Genomic DNA, 17,374 nt, shown 5'->3' on the forward strand with positions numbered 1-17,374 from the left:
TCAGCACATAAGACTGAACATAATGTGAGTAATACTTTAAAATATTACCTAGTGCATGAACGTTTGTACCCAAATTTGACAGTTGGGATCATTTGTGTTTATTCTTATTTATTAGCCCCGAACAGCCAGATTAGTTTACCCTACACTAGCTGTAAACTAGCAAGCAGTGGCGCCTATGAAGGGCATGTCTGTCTGTGTGTTTGAATTCAGTTCAACCGCTCACTTAACTCAGCACTCACCACCCAGAGACTCCAGTTCCCTCTCTTCTTTCACTCCCTCTCATCTGTGTGACGTTACACTCATAAAGTAAACTGCATTTCCGCTCTAGCCCCGGTTGATTGTCAACGCAAGAGTACATGAAGACAATCTGTAGTAACCGTGTTAACTGTAAAAACTGTATAGCATGCAGTATGTCTGTAGGTGTGTGTACTGCCCTCTAGTGGCCAACAATTATTCAAGTCAGCTTTGAGGAAAAAAAAAGAAAAAAGGTTCTGCCTTCCTTTAGAAGAGGTCAAAGTTGGAGCACATCTCAGCTCCTCTGACAGACTTCTTCAAGAACCAAGAGCATACATTGTAAACATTTGTGTGCCGGGCTGCATTAAAGGTTTGCTGTTATTCAGAAATCCGCTGTATAATAATAACTTTGCTGTGGCTATGATCAAAGCCTCGTTCTGTGCTTCTCTTCCTCCCACACTGCTGTCTGAATGAGTCATTGACATACCTGAACATAAAGCTCACATCATGAAATAAGAAAGGAAATATAGCAATGAAAGACAAAAAAAACAAAAAAAACAAAACAAAACAAAAAAAAAACCCTTCCACAGCGCACCAGCCTTTGCTTCATTCCCTCATATAGCCATGTGTCAAGATACAGGTGGCCAATAATGTCCTATTAAGTATTTTTAATATACCAGAATGCATCTACAGTGAATAGCAGCTGCTATGTGAAGCGGAAATTGAATACTCTGCTCATCAGTCAATGTGTTGCCATATGGCATATCATATGGTATATCAAATAATTCCTTATATGGATTCAATATTCATGCGGTGTGAAACACAGCATTGTATCTCATTTCCTCACATTCATATCAGGATTAAAATCCCTCACGAGGGAAACAAGGGATTTATAATGTGATATAAATATTATAGTGGAAGAATTGCACTGAAATTATCTTCATTTTCCTTTTCCCATTCAGAGAGGATATTTATTCTTCCGCTCACAAACCCCTTTCTTCTGGATTAGGCTTTTGATTAAAGAGCCCCACACTGGGTTTTCACTTCCCTGCAGCACCGGCCTCAATATGAGTTCCCAAGCCCTTCAGCCCTCTATGATTGTGTTACTGATCGACTGACCCTCATTGTCTCGCCTCATCCATCTGTCACTTTACACCAACTGTCCTCTGACAAGCCTGACCAGGACAAATCGCCAAACAAAATATGGTGTCCCCGAACCACAAAGAGAGAAAAATGAGAATCTGTTACATGCTCCCTGCCATGCCACAGCGAGAAAAAGGAGAGTGCTGAAATAAGAGCTCTTCTTGCAAATGAAGTGAAAAAGGATGCTTTGCTGGAGCTGCTTTGTGGCAAAGGTCAATCGAAACATCTTCAATCAGTGACTGGACCGAAAAAAAAAAGAGAGAAACGTTTTAGCGTTCTAGCAGAAAAATGAGTGCAGCAAAGTACTCTTACAGCAATTTAAAAAGACTCTAAATGAGCTTACCCCACTTTCTTTCTGTTTCTTTCACATTCACAAGTACAATCGATTATGTAGAAACTGCTTTAACAGAGCGGAGACAGGCTTTTATGTTACACAAGGCACATTTAATTGGCTTCCGTCTAATTTTATATCTGTAATTTAGAAGTACCTTCAAGTACTGCGTGTGTGTATGTTCTAAAATGGATGCTACGGAGAATTTATATATTAGTTTTTTTTGGTTTTTTTGTATTTGTTGTTGCCCAGGTGACAGAAACCAGAACAGGTCCTCTTGGATGCAGTAACTATGACAACCTTGACTCCGTTAGCTCCGTGCTGGTACAGAGCCCTGAAAATAAAGTCCAGCTGCAAGGTTTGTCTGATTTTAACTACTTTTGCTATGATTGTAATGTTGTGTTTTTTTTTGTTTTTTTTTGTTTTTTTTTTTGAGGATCAAACAATCTTATGCCAAGGGATAAAACAAAAAAGAAGGCACACAAATATACAGTTTTATGGTTTTTATAAGCTCAGCCAGCCTGATTTTGCCACCACACTTTCACTGCCACTCCCAGAGTTTACAGTTTGATGACGGCACTAAACCCAGCTTCATTTTGCAGGCTTGCAGGTGATCCTTCCGGACTACTTGAGAGAAAGTTTTGTGCAGGCTGCTCTCAGCTACATAGCCTGCAATGGAGAGGGCGAATTTGGCTGCAAGGACAACGACTGCTGGTGCAACTGTGACCCCAAGTTCCCCGAGTGCAACTGCCCTTATATGGACATCCAAGCCATGGAGGAGAGCCTGGAGAGGATCACGGAGACATGGGAGATCTTCTATAAAGAGTTTGAGGAATCAGGTAATGAAAGCCCCGCGGAAAATAAAGAATTCTCTCTTCCTTTTCACATGGCATCCCCCATCTTAATGCGTAGGAAATCAAAATTTAAGCACATAAATCATTCACATGAGAGGGAGTTAAGCTGAATTCCAGTGTTTTTTTCTGCACCGTTAAATCTGACTGAGGATCCTGTATGTATGTTCCTCCCTTTTCTCTGATTTATGGGTGATCTATAATAGCTGGTTGTGAATCCTGCGCCCTGGCACACTATCTGCATAAAGCAAATTAACAAGGCGACAGCACCGGGTTAAAAAAAAAATCAACAGCTTTCGGCTCAGGTAGTTTACAATATGTCGTGAGCAGATTAATCAGCTATAAAACCCATTTACTGCGAGTCCGGCTTTTCATATCACCGGGGAAACAGAGTTTGAGTGGAAGCTCCTAGCATAATGTTTGGTTATTATTGCTGTGCTCAGTCACCCTGCCTTGGTGATTATTACTCAGGTGAAATCAAAATGGATGTCTTTTTTTTTTTTTTTTTTTTTTCTTTCCACTCCTCAGATTTGGCTGAAATATCCCTAAGTGCAATTACTTTCAAAGTTTATGTTTTAATAGCTGGGTGTGAAGTGAGGGCAGGAGCGTGCTCAGAATGCCAACACGCACAATTGTTATAAATGTGTCCTTCAGCGAGGGATACACACATCTCTGTTGCACTGTTTTATCAGCAGAGGAAGGGGCCAGGACAAACTGCTGATGGAGATGGAGGTCATACTTCTCCCTGGAATAAACATAATTTACTTATTTATTTCATGTCACTGACTGTGAAAAAACTAGTGGATGGAGCCACTGTGGCCACAGATTTTTGAAGAGCCAGAATTAAGCTCATAGTGCCTTTTGAAACACACCTATTTAGCTGAAAACGATCATGTTGGTTAAGGCTAAGAAGTTATCTGTGTTCACACATAAAGAGAAGCAAATGATGCTATATATTTAACATTCATTTTGCAGCTGGTTTATTCTTCCTAAAAAGTAAGAGCACCTTCAGGAAACAAACAAAAAAACAAAAAAAAAAAACAAAACAACAACAACTCTGTGCTCTCCTCAACTCCGGTTGTCCATTGATTGCTTTAAAAAAGTCCTAACAAACCCTAGCTCACAGCTAGCGGTCACTCAAAGTGGCCACGCCCGTAATTGTGCATAACTTTAGGCCTTATCATTTTGGTACCAGGCTTTGAATATGATTATCTTTGTTGTAAAGTTGTGCATTTTAACATGCTATCTTGTGTGAACTGACTTGCTTTTGGAGCCATTCTCAACAGGCCACTCCGGGTACTGCAGCTTTTGGTACTTCAGCATTGGCTTCAATTTTTTTAGCCTCTGAGGATACCGCTAGTTTTACATACGTTGACATACACTATATAGTGGCCATTATGTTGGACAGTAATGAAGTGAGGATGATCATTGTGACAAAAGTTATCATATTTTTTTTCAAAATAAAAGGTTTTGAATTCATGTAGAGATATCCACAAAACACATGCAAATCAAATAGGTTGGTGCAAATTAGCACATAAAGGAGGTTCACCTTTCAGAAAATAAATATGATGATCTTGATAGTGATACTGTTATTAGCAGTAGTAGCACAGATTGCTGCAGCTGTAATACTATATCAGGGATTCTATATTTAGCCTTTTTAATCAATTTACAGTGTCATGTTCAGAATAATTATGATTCCTTGGCAAAGTTTAACCTGTGTTGACGTGCCAAAGTTTGGAGTAAATATTTTGCTTTCTGCTTTCAAAGTAGACCCCTTCTCATTTTTACCATCTTTATTGCAATTCTGGAGGATTTTTGTTCCGTTTTTGCTTTACTGAACGTAATTGAAAACGTGGAAGTGACTTTTTAAAACACCACCTCTCAGATGCTGTGCCCCAATTCAGATACTCCAATGCCTGCCTCTCTAGTTCAAATAAAATCAGGCTGGCAAGGTCCAAACAATTTCAAAGGCTCCTTCAAATACAACTGAGCCATCTCAGGCAAACTTATTTCCTCAAACTGGAGGACATGGCTGGTGCACCATCTGTGTTTTACAGTATCCCACAATCCAGTGCGCACTGGTCAATTGTTTAATGGAGCGTTGCGCTTATGCTTGTCAAGTCATAAATACAAGAAATATCACCTGACCATATTGTATTTATGAGGTATTTTGTTTTAAGTGGTCATTATAGACCATAAATATATTATATGATCTGGACCCATGAAAAAGTCACCGATGGATGTTAATAAGCATGAATATAAATGTCTTCTTGTTAGCAGCCAAGACAAATTGCAAACACAGGCCACATAGATGTATTTAGTGTTGACATGCCAGTTGTCCGCAACTACACTATAATCTAGTATCACCAGACCCAGGAGTTATCCAGCAAAAGTAGCATAATTTCACGTGTCACGTGGCTGTTGGGAAAACAAACTGAGAGAAATGGGTTGGTTACCTCACTGAGAAGATGGAGGTGTGCAGACTGTCGCCTGCAGGCCCTCATGCAGTACCTGGGCCACATCAAGTGTGTGAGCAGTGCATGATGGATGCAGCACTGCCACTACTTGCCCTATCTTTCAACGTGGGCTTTGCTTTTGAAAGTGATCGATAATGATGATTTTCTGTTGTCCTCGTTAAGACAGAGAGAGGTAGGATCACACCCAAAAAATACTGCCTTTCACCTGGTATGATGTGAATATGACTATCCACAGATCACTTCCAGGTCTATGTTTTTTGTTTTTTTTTTCTGATACGGAAAAAAAGGCAAGATCCCAGACACCACTCACACAGGCTTTAACCTTTTTGCAACGGGTGCCGAAATGAAAAGCAAGGGGTTCCACAACACATACGAGCTGCTGTCGCAGGCAGTGTGGCCCAGGCTAACACCTCACTGTGGCTGCTCCTTCTTGTTCCATTACTCCCGGCAGTATTTCAAACCGATCAGCTGTTAACTAGTGTTGAAAACACACATTTTTTTGATGAACGATGGCGGCTAGTGCTAAGTTCGCTGACAAAACACATTGTACTTCCTGTGACTAATTCATAATAGGAGTCAGCTCTTGTTAAAGCAGCGCACAGATACCCAGTGTCTTGTAATATTTATTGATTTCCTGTGTAACTGGTGACACCGCATGGGTATGAGGTGTTCACAATCCTTTAGGAAAATATACAAATCACTTTTTGCTCTCTTGTAAAATGCTACGATAACTCACTCTTCTGTTACAGATGAATTCAAGGCTTTTCATGCGAGGCTGCCCCAGAACTATTTCCTCAACGTGTCAACCATCCAACACTTGTGGTCGATGGACAACTTGTTCCAGTGGCGGTATGAGCAGCTGGAGAACAGCATGCGGGCCCTCTCAAGACGAGCCCAGAGAGTCATTTTCAAGCTCTTCAGCCTCAGTAAAAGATGTCACCGACAGCCCCAAGTCCGCCTACCACGAGAACGGTGAGCACAGCTGCCGTGGCGCAAGTTCCCATGTTTGTTAACTATGTAAATCTGATAAATAAGAATTCTTTTAACTATTTCACAATAATTTAATGGATCTTAGTCTATTAAAGTGTGACAACAACATTTTGATATCAGAGCAAAGTCTTCTAATCATGTACTTTTCTTTCACTTTCTGTTTGATATCCGCCCTTGTGCTAGACGCGAGGTTGTTGGTGTTTTATGCCCGGAGCTGCTGTACATGGAGTCACAGGCTGCAGTGCTCTCCATAGACTAATCCAGGGACGTAGGTGGAAGCATACAAGCTGCCACATTGTGGTGGCATTTCACTTGTATACCCTCACAACAAACCTTTGGCGAATGCAAAGGATTTCTTTTTTTTTTTTTTTTTTTTAATCTCTTTTGTGTAGCTTTCATCAAGTACATTCTGCTACACAGTGAAATGCCATCTAAACAAGCTTGACATCTACAGAGCAGTACAGTTTTTTCAACATGGTTTTTATTAACACACATCGTTCCTTCTGAAGATCACCATAAATGAGCTTACCTGCCTCATTTTGCCATTTTCAGCTGCTCCAACTGTAAACTTCGACTTTACAAGTCACTGCCGCATTACATTTTTATCGAGCCTTGTGAATATCCCATGAAATCGTGAAATCTCCATTTCATTTCACCAGATGAAATCCCTCTGAAACCAGATTCTTTGCGTAGGTTTTATGGCTGAAAGGAAGAAAATTCAGCATTTACAGTGCCATATCTGTGTCAGTCTCAGAGGTTTATAGAATTTTATATTTACCTCACAAAATCAGATGGCATTTTGAAATAAGGGAGTGAATGTGTGTCACAGCCCCACTGTAATATGTTACATATTAAGTTAGAGCAGTTCTCACCCATTTTGATCTATTGGAAGTGTCACCATTGTTTTTTTTTTTTGTTTGTTTTTTTTTCTAACCTTTGTTTCAAAACCAGTCTGTTCAAACTGAAATTGGACTGACTGACACTCCTTCTCATGCCTTAGTTGTGTGTTGGTATTTTCTAAATTGCCACCTATGGCTCTGCATCAGGGCTTAATTTGTCACACATCCTTATGGAACAGGATCTGGGGTCTTTCCAGTCCTATTTGATTGGACCTGACTCCTTTATCACTATCAAAATCTGAAAATTAAAATAAAATGTTGTGGGGAAAAAAAAAAAGATGTTATCTTATCTGTCGTTTTTCTATTTCCTATTAAGGTCACTCGTCGATTGCGATTTAAATCTAAATTTCAAAGAAAGATGATTACTGTAAGCCCCACAAGCAAGTAGGCATTTGTGTTGTGAAATGGTTTGTTGAGTATGGCTGAATTGGGAGGTGCCTGTGTTAGTGCAGCACTGTCTATAGTGTTGAAACGGAGCAGAGGAGATCGATCAACAGACGGAAAGCCAGACAGAACATGTCACCGAGCTCCGGTGCAGCCTGCCTGCTTTTTGCAGTTGTAAATAAAATATATTGCCCTACTTCCAATTTTCCCCATTGGAGCGATTCACAGACGAAAGGGAAACAACATGGAAGTGAAGGGACAGTTTCTAAACGCCTCTCTACTGATTGAGTGATTGCTTTGAGTGCTCGGATTAATAAATGAAAGCAGATAATGGTCTATTTGCAAAGCAGCTAGGCGATGTCAAATGGTCTCCAAGCACTGCGCATTTTTGATGTATTTTATTACTTTTCTGTCCCACTGACCTTCATGAACAGTCTGATTTAGAAACTGTGCATTATTCCCCAGAAATTATGAAAATAGTGACAATCTTATCCTGACGTGCTCTGAAACATTGATTTTGTTTGAGTTTGATTGCTTGTTTTGCTCTGTTTTTTTAGTCCACTGCGACTCTTAAGGCAGTTCCAAAGTGCATCACTGTGTTCTGATCCGCGACGTGCACTGTCAGGGTTTAGTTTAGGCAACTAAATGTGTTCGGTTAAATAGGAGAGATCACTGTCTTTGGTCTCCAATGACAAAGTTGGATGTTTTGCACAACCTACACTTTGACCTCCTCCACGACTCTTTTTGAAAGTTATAAGATCATTCCTTTGGTGCTGAGAGAGGACAGTCATTATTCATATGCCAGCAAGAGGTCATTTGTCATAGACCTAGGTCGCTTTAAATGTCTGTCCGAGGTTCTCCGTTGAGGACGTTCTCTGAGTTTTAGGCCAGCGCTCCATTAGAATCTAACCGACACCGGCAGCTAAACAGCGTTCAGATCCACTGAGCTCCCACAGTAACGGTAGTGATGCTAGGCAGCGCGCTGTCTCTCTCTCGCTTTCTTTCCGTCTGTCTTTCTTTTCTCTCTCTCGCCGCGCTCACCACTGTCTTGTTTTCTCCAACACATTGCCAAAACACACATTAACCACTGATCTATGCAGCTGATGTTCCCACCCCACTTGCCAAGGAAAAGGTGCGGGAGCGTCCTCGCCCTCATCCAGTCGGTGTTTATCTATGTTATTACCGTTGTGTCAAATGTGAAGCTTCCCCTTTCATTTCTGTCTTCGCAGAAATCTCCATACTCAGTGGAGAGAGATTGAAAATGGGATGTTTGTCAGTTTGCCTTGGGAGAGAAAAGGAAGCTCTTGAAAAACCCCTCACACTGCCTTTAACATCCTGTTTTGAGGCACTCGAGATAGATGAGAGATATGTGATTGATTTTGCTTCCTGGGGGCTACTTTTCCACCACGCTGACAATTATGAGCAAATAAGCCAGTCGGAGCGGCAGTCAGCTTGCCTTTTATTAGCCGGGTAATGATAAGACTACACAATACACTTCGCGCTCAAACTTTCACCATCAGGCATAATGACGCACATTGTCATTCGACTGATGTTTTCAGGACTTCTGCTTTAATCAGCTTGGAAAATGTCTTTCTAATGCACAGCCTTCTCCCCCTCCCAAAAAAAAAAAAAAATGGTGCCTGATTTTCTTCACGAGCACCCGCACTCTTTTCTGGAGGAGTATTCTCGTCTTTGTTTGACAACTAAGAGAGTGCAATTAAGATTTGAGTCCAAAGTGTTGAATTGCTTTTTAATGAACTTTTCAAAAACAGTCAGTGGATCAGAGCGGTTTCATCTTTACAGTTTCACACTGTTTCAATTACATTAAATATCACAAGAAAAAAAAAAAAAAAAAACACCCAGAAGTTGTGATTATTGCATATCATGACACTGGGTCTCGTCTTTCCGTACATTCTTCACATTGATTGCTTTTGTAAGCTTCCCTGAGGATTTACTGGGAAATCTGCTGGTTTGCCAATTTTCTCTAAATAGCATATAAACAGTACCTCTGACAGAAGATAAATGTGAGTTAATAAGAAAGCCTCTGAAAATAAGCACAATTTTGCTCCTTTGGGGCGCCTCTGCTGACAATAGAAATACTATAAATATGGTAAGTGGACTTGCTTTTCTAGTTTCTGAACCGCTCAAAGCTCTTCACAACACATGCGACATTCACCCTTTCACTCACGCAGCCGTCCAGCTGATGGCGGAGGCTGCCGTGCAGGGTGCCGGCCCGCTCATTAGGAGCGCTGCGACGCATCCTAACCAAAGCAAGTGTTTTTATCCTCAGTCGCTCACAGATGGAACAGCCACCGGGAGCAGTTTGGGGGTTCGGTATCTTGCCGACGCTGTTCGAATTAGTGGATGACCCGCTCTACCTCTTATAGGATCTGAGACACAACCACGCAAACCAAAAAATGAAAATACCACAATTAAACATTTTCTAAGCAACATCATGTCACTTTTTGCCTCAAAATAACAGCTTCCAAAGTTGTGTCTCTCTCTCAGCCACTCCAGCCCCCCCACCACTTGTTTTTGCATCCTGTGACTTCAGTGAGAGGCTCGGATCACAGCGTCACATGCATGTTTACTTCCACATGCAAGTTTTCAATACAACATCGTTGTGACGTCATTAGTTCTGTTTGTCGTCGGCACCTGCGCGAAGTCTGGCAAACTGCTTATGACCTGGGATTTGCATTTACAACAGTGTTGTTGCACTGTGAATCTGTGGGGCGGTCACAATAGTTCCAGAAATAATTACAAATCAGCTTCATAATTACACACAATATCCTTTTGTGGACCAGAGTTTATACAATCTCATTTTCACAAATGTTATCTGAAGGAGCCCACACCACATCGTCTAGAAGCACATTTCATCATTTTTCATGCATTTGCAGCACAGAGTGAGATTTTTTTTCCCCCCCTGTTTTAGAGAAACACTTTAATGGGAGTATTTTCAGTTAGTTCCCTCGGTAATCATGCCTATTATTCAAAAAGTGGACTATAAGGAGGGAAGGATGGAGCGTGAGATTGACAGGCGGATCGGTGCGGCGGCCGCAGTACTGCGGTTGTTAGACCGGTCTGTCGTGGTGAAGAGAGAGCTGAGTCGAAAGGCGAAGCTCTCAATTTACCGGTCAATCTACGTTCCTACCCTCACCTATGGTCATGAACTTTGGGTCATGACCGAAAGAATAAGATCCCGGATACAAGCGGCTGAAATGAGTTTCCTCCGCAGGGTGGCAGGGCGCTCCCTTACAGAAAGGGTGAGGAACTCTGTCACCCGGGAGGAGCTCGGAGTAGAGCCGCTGCTCCTCCACATCGAGAGGAGCCAGTTGAGGCGGCTCGGGCATCTGTTTCGGATACCCCCGGGACGCCTTCCTCGGGAGGTGTTCCTGGCATGTCCCGCTGGGAGGAGACCCCGAGAAAGACCCAGGAAGCGCTGGAGCGACTATGTCGCCCAGCTGGCCTGGGAACACCTTGGGATCCTCCCAGAAGAGCTGGAGAAAGTGTCCGGGGAGAGGGAAGTCTGGGTGTCCCTGCTCAGGCAGCTGCCCCCGCGACCCGGTACTGGATAAGCGGAAGAAGACGGATGGATGGACGGATGGATAGACTATAAGCTCAACAGTGAGATCATATATTCAGTGAACAACCTTATAGACTCAATCATGTCTCCTCTATGTCTCCTACATACTAGAGTTAGTCACCGTTACCTACAGTGTTTTATTACGATCTTTATTGTAACTGTTTTGAGAAGGGCATTCTCTGTGTTCACGAGAGAATGCAGGAAACCAAGTTCACAAAAGGGTTTTTTTTTTTTCCTCTCAGTTTGGAGTGGAAGAACTTGACTGGCCTGCACAGAGCCATGACCTCAACCTTTCCAACGCCTTTGGGATGAACTGGAATGCTGACTGTGAGCCGGATCACCTCGCATCAGTGTAGGACCTCACTAAAGCAGCAGCAGCTCAACGGGAGAGAATCCAGGCAGCCAGTTTTTCGAAATCGTGAAGAAAGCTTGACACCAGAAGAGTGCAGGTTATTGCGATGGATTAGTGCCCGTGGATTGAGAACGACACGTAATGTAACATGTGGAGGTCCACGTGCTTTTCACCAAGTATTACTTGTATTACTTCAAAGCTCTAGAGGTTGAAGCGCGTACTAGTTTTTTTGTCAGGGAATCCAATATGGATAAAATCCCTTTATCTTGTTCGAAGTCCCTGAGTTCTTCCTTTATTGAAAATATTATCAATAGAAGCAGAGCGTCAGTGTCTTTTTAATCACTGGGTGTCGTGGGGTTTTTCCAAAAGCCAACAACTGTATATTCAGCTGGACTCATTCTCTCGTTCATACGCAGTGTTGCTAGAAGACAGTCAGAAGACTGTGAGATATACAGCAGTGTATTGGAGGAAGAGTAGCAGAGAGCAGGACGGCTGCACATAATCACGCTGGGGAGCTAACAGTAAAACTGCAGTCTCGTCTTGGCCAATGCTTTGCTCTGCTGAAGCTGTCGGAGGTGAAATACCTTGCCCGCAGGTAGCGGGTGATGGAAAGAAGGAGCCCCTTCAGTTCATTTCCCATCACTGCTTTTTTCCATTAGCGGTTCTTGATATTCAAATCTGTGATTTTCTGAACTCAGACTTGCTTCCCACTGTCAAGCACACAATGACATCAGGATACACAGGAAGGATGCCCCGAATGTGATCCAGCAAACATTTTCAGATTAGCATAAAGTTTACCACAATACACCCTCATCAAAGAAAGCACCTTTTTTTATTTTTTTATTTGGTTTTCTGAAAGGAAAAGCCAGCGGTATGTGCTATGCATTTCTTCTTTTCAGCACGCAAAGAGGATAAGAGGCATAAAGGGATCACAGTGAAGAAAGTGCTACTGACGGGAATCAAACTCGGCCCACATAGGGGAATTATGTGTGCATCTGAGAGTCAGTTACCCCGCGGCTGCAGTGCGCGTCTAATATTTATGTCACAAACTGATCAAAGACAACTTTCTCTTCGTCTCTGTATCTCGCTTTCTCTTCCTTTTCAAACACCGCCGTTTGTGCTCATATTCTTTGCATGTGTAACCTACTGTCATCATGGGGCACTTTGGGACAACAAAAGCAAGTGAGTGAGCGAAAGTGACAGTCTTGCACACAAATCTCCCGCCAGCTCGACTCCATAACATTAAGGTTTTTGTGTAAGTGATTTTTTACACTTTTGACATGATCAGCAAAAACATTTGAGATGCAATTCGAGCTCGAATGTGGGAATTGCATCTGTCGGTCTGACCCCGTGGCCCTCATCAGTGATGGAGTTTCCTCTTAAAATGGAAGAATTACAGCCACAGTGCAAAAGTCATCTTTACCGTGATAGGGACATTTGTTTTATGTTCCGCGTGGGCTTTTTTCCTTCCCTCTCCGGCAGTTTAGCTGAGAGGGGTACGTGCCTGTGTCGCCCTCAGCTACTCTGAGCCCTGAAGCCCCGCCCTGCTGGGATGCGACTGTGTGTTTTTCGAACGGTCCCCGCTGCGCCGCGAGTGGAGTGTCTAGCCGTTCGTTTGTTTTGCCAAAGTGTGCTTTACGTGTCACGTATTCAAACAACTTCCCACTGAACACTAGACTTTGCTCGAGTCCTCAGTAACGCAACCGCCAAGTGTGAAGTCGCTCAGATGAATGGCTGTTGAGAGGAAACGATTCCTGATGGCTGCAGTGCATTGTGGCTTTATCTGTGTGGCTGCCTTAATGGATAATGGATCCGCTAAATATTTGCTTTTAGTGATCTCTTTGGCATTTCGCAAACCAAACAATGCATGTCCTTTGCCGTCTCCAGCCGTACGCCCACCAAGTGTGAAGGAGAATGACGGAGAGACAAAGATTCCCTCCTTTATAGTCAGAATAACAGTATTTTGCAGCGGGTAAAAATGTAACCTAGACATGTCAAGTTAAGTCAAATGTATATCAATAGCAAATTTTAAACATCATGAGTCGACCGAACAAGACCAAAGGAAAATAAGGTCAACACAACAGACGATGAAACATTGTGTGTACACTCAGAGCTCAAGACAAAATCCCTGAGACGCATCAAAAAAAAGTTTCACAAAGGTCTTTTGACCCGCAAATTACCTAAACCACGCTTGCTTGAATCCTGTCGGGCCTGTCTGCATACTTTACATTATGCTGATTACGCTTTATAATTTTAACGAGCAAGCTGTCTGCACACCCAGTCAGGTGTCCTGGACCCAATAAAGCAGCAACCTATTAAACCAGCTCATCCTATAAGTCCTGTTGAATAATTATTCCCTCTCTGCCACCCTCTTCTCTTTCTTCTGTTTTCCTTCTCTCTCCTGCACAGGCCTCAGTCCTACTGGCTGAGTCATTTCCAGTCTCTCCTGTATTGCTCGGAGAACAACCAGCTCGGCGCGTTCTCCGAGGAGCTCCGCAGCTGCAGCTGTCGATACGAGCACAGCCCCTGTCAGCTGCCACCGCCCTGCTCCGTTGGGGAAGGCCCGCTGTGTGTGGCATGTGCACCAGACAACCACACCCGCTGTGGGAGCTGCAACCCAGGCTTCGCTCTAATGCAGGGAGCCTGCAGGCCCATGGTGGCGGACTCTACAGAGAACTACCTGGGATTCGAGACGGACCTCCAGGATTTGGAGCTGGGCTACCTGCTGCAGAGAGCTGACCGCAGGCTCGAGGTATTTTTTTTTTCTTTTAGCTGTTGCTTAATCAGTCAGGTTGACCGAAAGCCGAGCTGTCTTTCTCAGTAGCAGCCTAGGGAGGATATACTGACTCGTGGGAGCTGCTCAGCATTACAAAGTCTTGTCCTTCTGGCTCCCGAGGAACTTCGTAGTTATCCGATGTTTTCCTTGTATTTTTTTTGCACTATACCATGTTTTAGATGTTCTGTTTGACTGAGGAAACAGGCAGTGTTTGACGAGACCTAGCCCAGCAGTGAGAAGTGAAAAAGAAGAGGAGTGAAGTGAAAGCATCATTTTTTCACCCAACACAATAAAAGTTTGATAAATAAAAACAGGTCAGCTCGATGGTTCATTCTTGACCTTGTAAACGGCTGTCCTGTGGTCTTCCTTAGTGGGTGCAGTTGCTCTCAACAACTCTGGGATGACCATGAGAAGTCGTTTAAAGCTTTGAAACAACAAGCGAGACTTTATGTTGGGATTTATTTTTCGTCAAAGTTACTTCAACACAGATAAAATGCCCCCTTCACTTCCTTGATACATTTTCTTTCTGTTAATGTTGGCTCTGAAACAGAGCTGTGCTGCCAAATCGGCCCATGGATGTATCAAGAAACAGGAAAACATGTTGCTAGATTGCGCCTCAGTCATTTCATTGAAGGTTGCTCTCTGGACAGCGGAAGAGTTCCTCAGGCTTTCACTTTTTTTGGCACAGAACATGAGCAATGAGAACAAGAGCAGCTTCTTCATGTGTGGGAGAAAAAGTGCTTTTGGGCCCGAGCAGGTCACTATTGTTATAACATTGTTGCCCATGATACAAACTTCAAATGACCACAATATGCCAGTTTGAGCTGGGTACCTTTGCTGCATGTCAGTTCCTTTCTGCAGAACTGCCCAAAAAAGCACCACAGTGAAATTGAGCCATATTTCAAACTGCTACCTAACATTAGACAAAACCAAGCGTTAGCATTCAACAGCTTCCTAGCTAACATTATGTTTGATAGTGTTATTCAGTGTGAAAGGTCAGGTGTCAGTTAAGTCTAAAATATCAACATTATTTAAACCCGGAAGCAAAACACACTGGATATAATCAAACAGTAACGTTAGCTGGAAGTAGCTGAATGCTAACATTAGTTAACTGGTTATCAAATATTGCATGTGGTTTATGTTTCCTGTGTCTTATAGGTCCACGCAATCTTCATCAGCAATGACATGCGACTGAACAGTTGGTTTGACCCGTCGTGGAGGAAGAGGATGCTGCTGACGCTGAAGAGCAACAAGTACAAGTCTAACATGGTCCACATGCTGCTGGGAATATCCCTCCAGATCTGCCTTACAAAGAACAGCACCCTGGAGCCTGTCCTTACTCTTTACATCAATCCCTTCGGAGGGAGCCACTCGGAGAGCTGGTACATCCCAGTCAACGAGAACAGTTTTCCAGACTGGCAGGCCACCAAGCTGGACCTCCCCTTCGAGTGCTATAACTGGACTCTGACGCTGGGCAACAAGTGGAAGACATTCTTCGAGACCATTCATATCTACCTTCGGAGCAGGATAAAGACTCAAGATGGACTGAATGACAGCATGTATTATGAGCCTTTAGAAATGACGGAGCCCGCTCGAAACCTGGGCTACATGAAGATCAACAGCATCCAGGTCTTTGGCTACAGCATGCACTTTGACCCGGAGGCTATCCGTGACTTGATTCTGCAGCTGGACTATCCGTACACGCAGGGCTCCCAAGACACGGCCATGCTTCAGCTCTTGGAAATACGAGACCGGGTGAACCGTCTGTCCCCTCCAGGTCAACAGAGGTTGGACCTGTTTGCTTGTCTTCTGCGGCACCGGCTCAAACTGACCGCCAGCGAGGTGGTTCGCATTCATGCCTCTTTACAGGCCTTCAGCTCACGTCTGCCCAATTCGATGGATTACGAGACCACCAAGTTGTGCAGTTAACAGCTGCTCGATTGAAGATCTGGACTGTAAACTGGATTCAAGGAGAAATTCCTTGACCGGCGAATTGTGCCCATTGTGGGGCAGATGCTCACAGTCTGTATGGATAACCAAACTGTCTGCTATATCAGGAGAGAGATCAGAAAGAATGTACACATCTGGTTGTTTTCTGTTTTGTGGCAACTACCCTCAGTGCTATATCATAGAGTGAGGTGGCTCAGCGAGAAAATGCACAACTGAACAACTGAACGAAAGAATTCTACAGTAGAAATTCAAATACCGCTATATTCAAGTTGAACCATCCTGTTTCAATATGACTGCTCATTTATACTGTAAGTACCAATGCCAAATGAATGGACATTTTATGGTAAAAATGGTACAGTCTGTTTGTTTGTAATTTTTATATGTTCCTTTTGCTTCAGTGACAGTGCACTTTCCATGAAGACCAGAATACAGTGGTGTCAGTCAAGATTTTGTAGATAAATTGATATTAAAACATTAAAGTTATAACAGATTCCAGCTGTTGGAATATTTTTCATGATACTTTGAATGTTCTTCCTGGTTTTGATAAATTAGAGTCGAGGTAAATTCAGTGGATCAAAGGAACTGTGACAGACACACAGCGTCGTTTGGATCCCTTCTTTTCCTCGATCACTTTCATGTGTCTCAGTGTTTTCTGCTCGCTTTGCTTACAGACATTCACCGAGAAAATTTTGTTCCACGCTCAAACATCCCAAAACTTGAAGCTCGGCATGTGATCACACAAACATCCATCCATAAACTGCCACTGGTAGGTTTAGTGTAAGAAATAGACCATTATGGATAAAATGAATAGCCTTTATCCTGTTGGTGTTGTATAACCTAACAAAAATTAGGATTCCCGAAGTCCCATTGCAGTGGAACCTATTTGTTCTCCCTTCTCTTTAAGAACAAACAAAAGCCCTTTCTTAAGCTAAACACCCTCTGGAATCCAACGAGACAAGCTCGTGTAAAATTGAAACCATGCAATTTGAATAGTAAAAAGAAGCTGTGTATTATTAAAATTTAACTCACTGATGCTGGCAAATCATTATATTATTTTGTCTCTCCAAATCTAATACAGTGGTGCATAAAAAAGGAAATGCAGCATGGAAGTGAGTACATTTCAGAGGTCAGCTACACTACATGACTTGAGTTTAGGTGTCAGGTTTGAGAATTTGACCACTGAGCGTTTTTTGTGGGCGAGAAATAGGTCTGTCTGCTACCTTCAGTCTCTGTCAAGTAACATCCTGCATACACTGGATGTGTTTGTGCAGTGTTCTTTATTCAGACTGGACAAATACATTGCATTTTTACCAATGCAGCTGACTATACCAGCTGTGTGGTGGCATGTGCCTCATTTGCAACATGCATCTGTAACCAGAAGTGCTCTTTTCTTTTTTTATCCCT

At 42.9% G+C, this 17,374-nt stretch overlaps 1 protein-coding gene across 3 annotated transcripts in view; it reads left to right on the forward strand.

Moving 5' to 3' along the window:
• LOC119029080 (BMP/retinoic acid-inducible neural-specific protein 3-like) overlaps nt 1–16,465 on the forward strand; it is a 57,746-nt gene extending 41,281 nt beyond the window's left edge. For all 3 annotated transcript variants that reach the window (XM_037115653.1, XM_037115655.1, XM_037115656.1), the window contains 5 exons: nt 1,961–2,066; nt 2,311–2,547; nt 5,786–6,008; nt 13,654–13,996; nt 15,179–16,465. In XM_037115653.1, coding sequence (XP_036971548.1) covers nt 1,961–2,066; nt 2,311–2,547; nt 5,786–6,008; nt 13,654–13,996; nt 15,179–15,949 — 1,680 coding nt within the window. In that variant the 3' untranslated portion in view covers nt 15,950–16,465. The remainder of the gene's footprint in view (nt 1–1,960; nt 2,067–2,310; nt 2,548–5,785; nt 6,009–13,653; nt 13,997–15,178) is intronic.
• Nucleotides 16,466–17,374: the final 909 nt, after the last annotated feature.

Source organism: Acanthopagrus latus, chromosome 11 (assembly GCF_904848185.1).
Source record: "Acanthopagrus latus isolate v.2019 chromosome 11, fAcaLat1.1, whole genome shotgun sequence".
Classification (NCBI taxonomy): Eukaryota; Metazoa; Chordata; class Actinopteri; order Spariformes; family Sparidae; genus Acanthopagrus; species Acanthopagrus latus.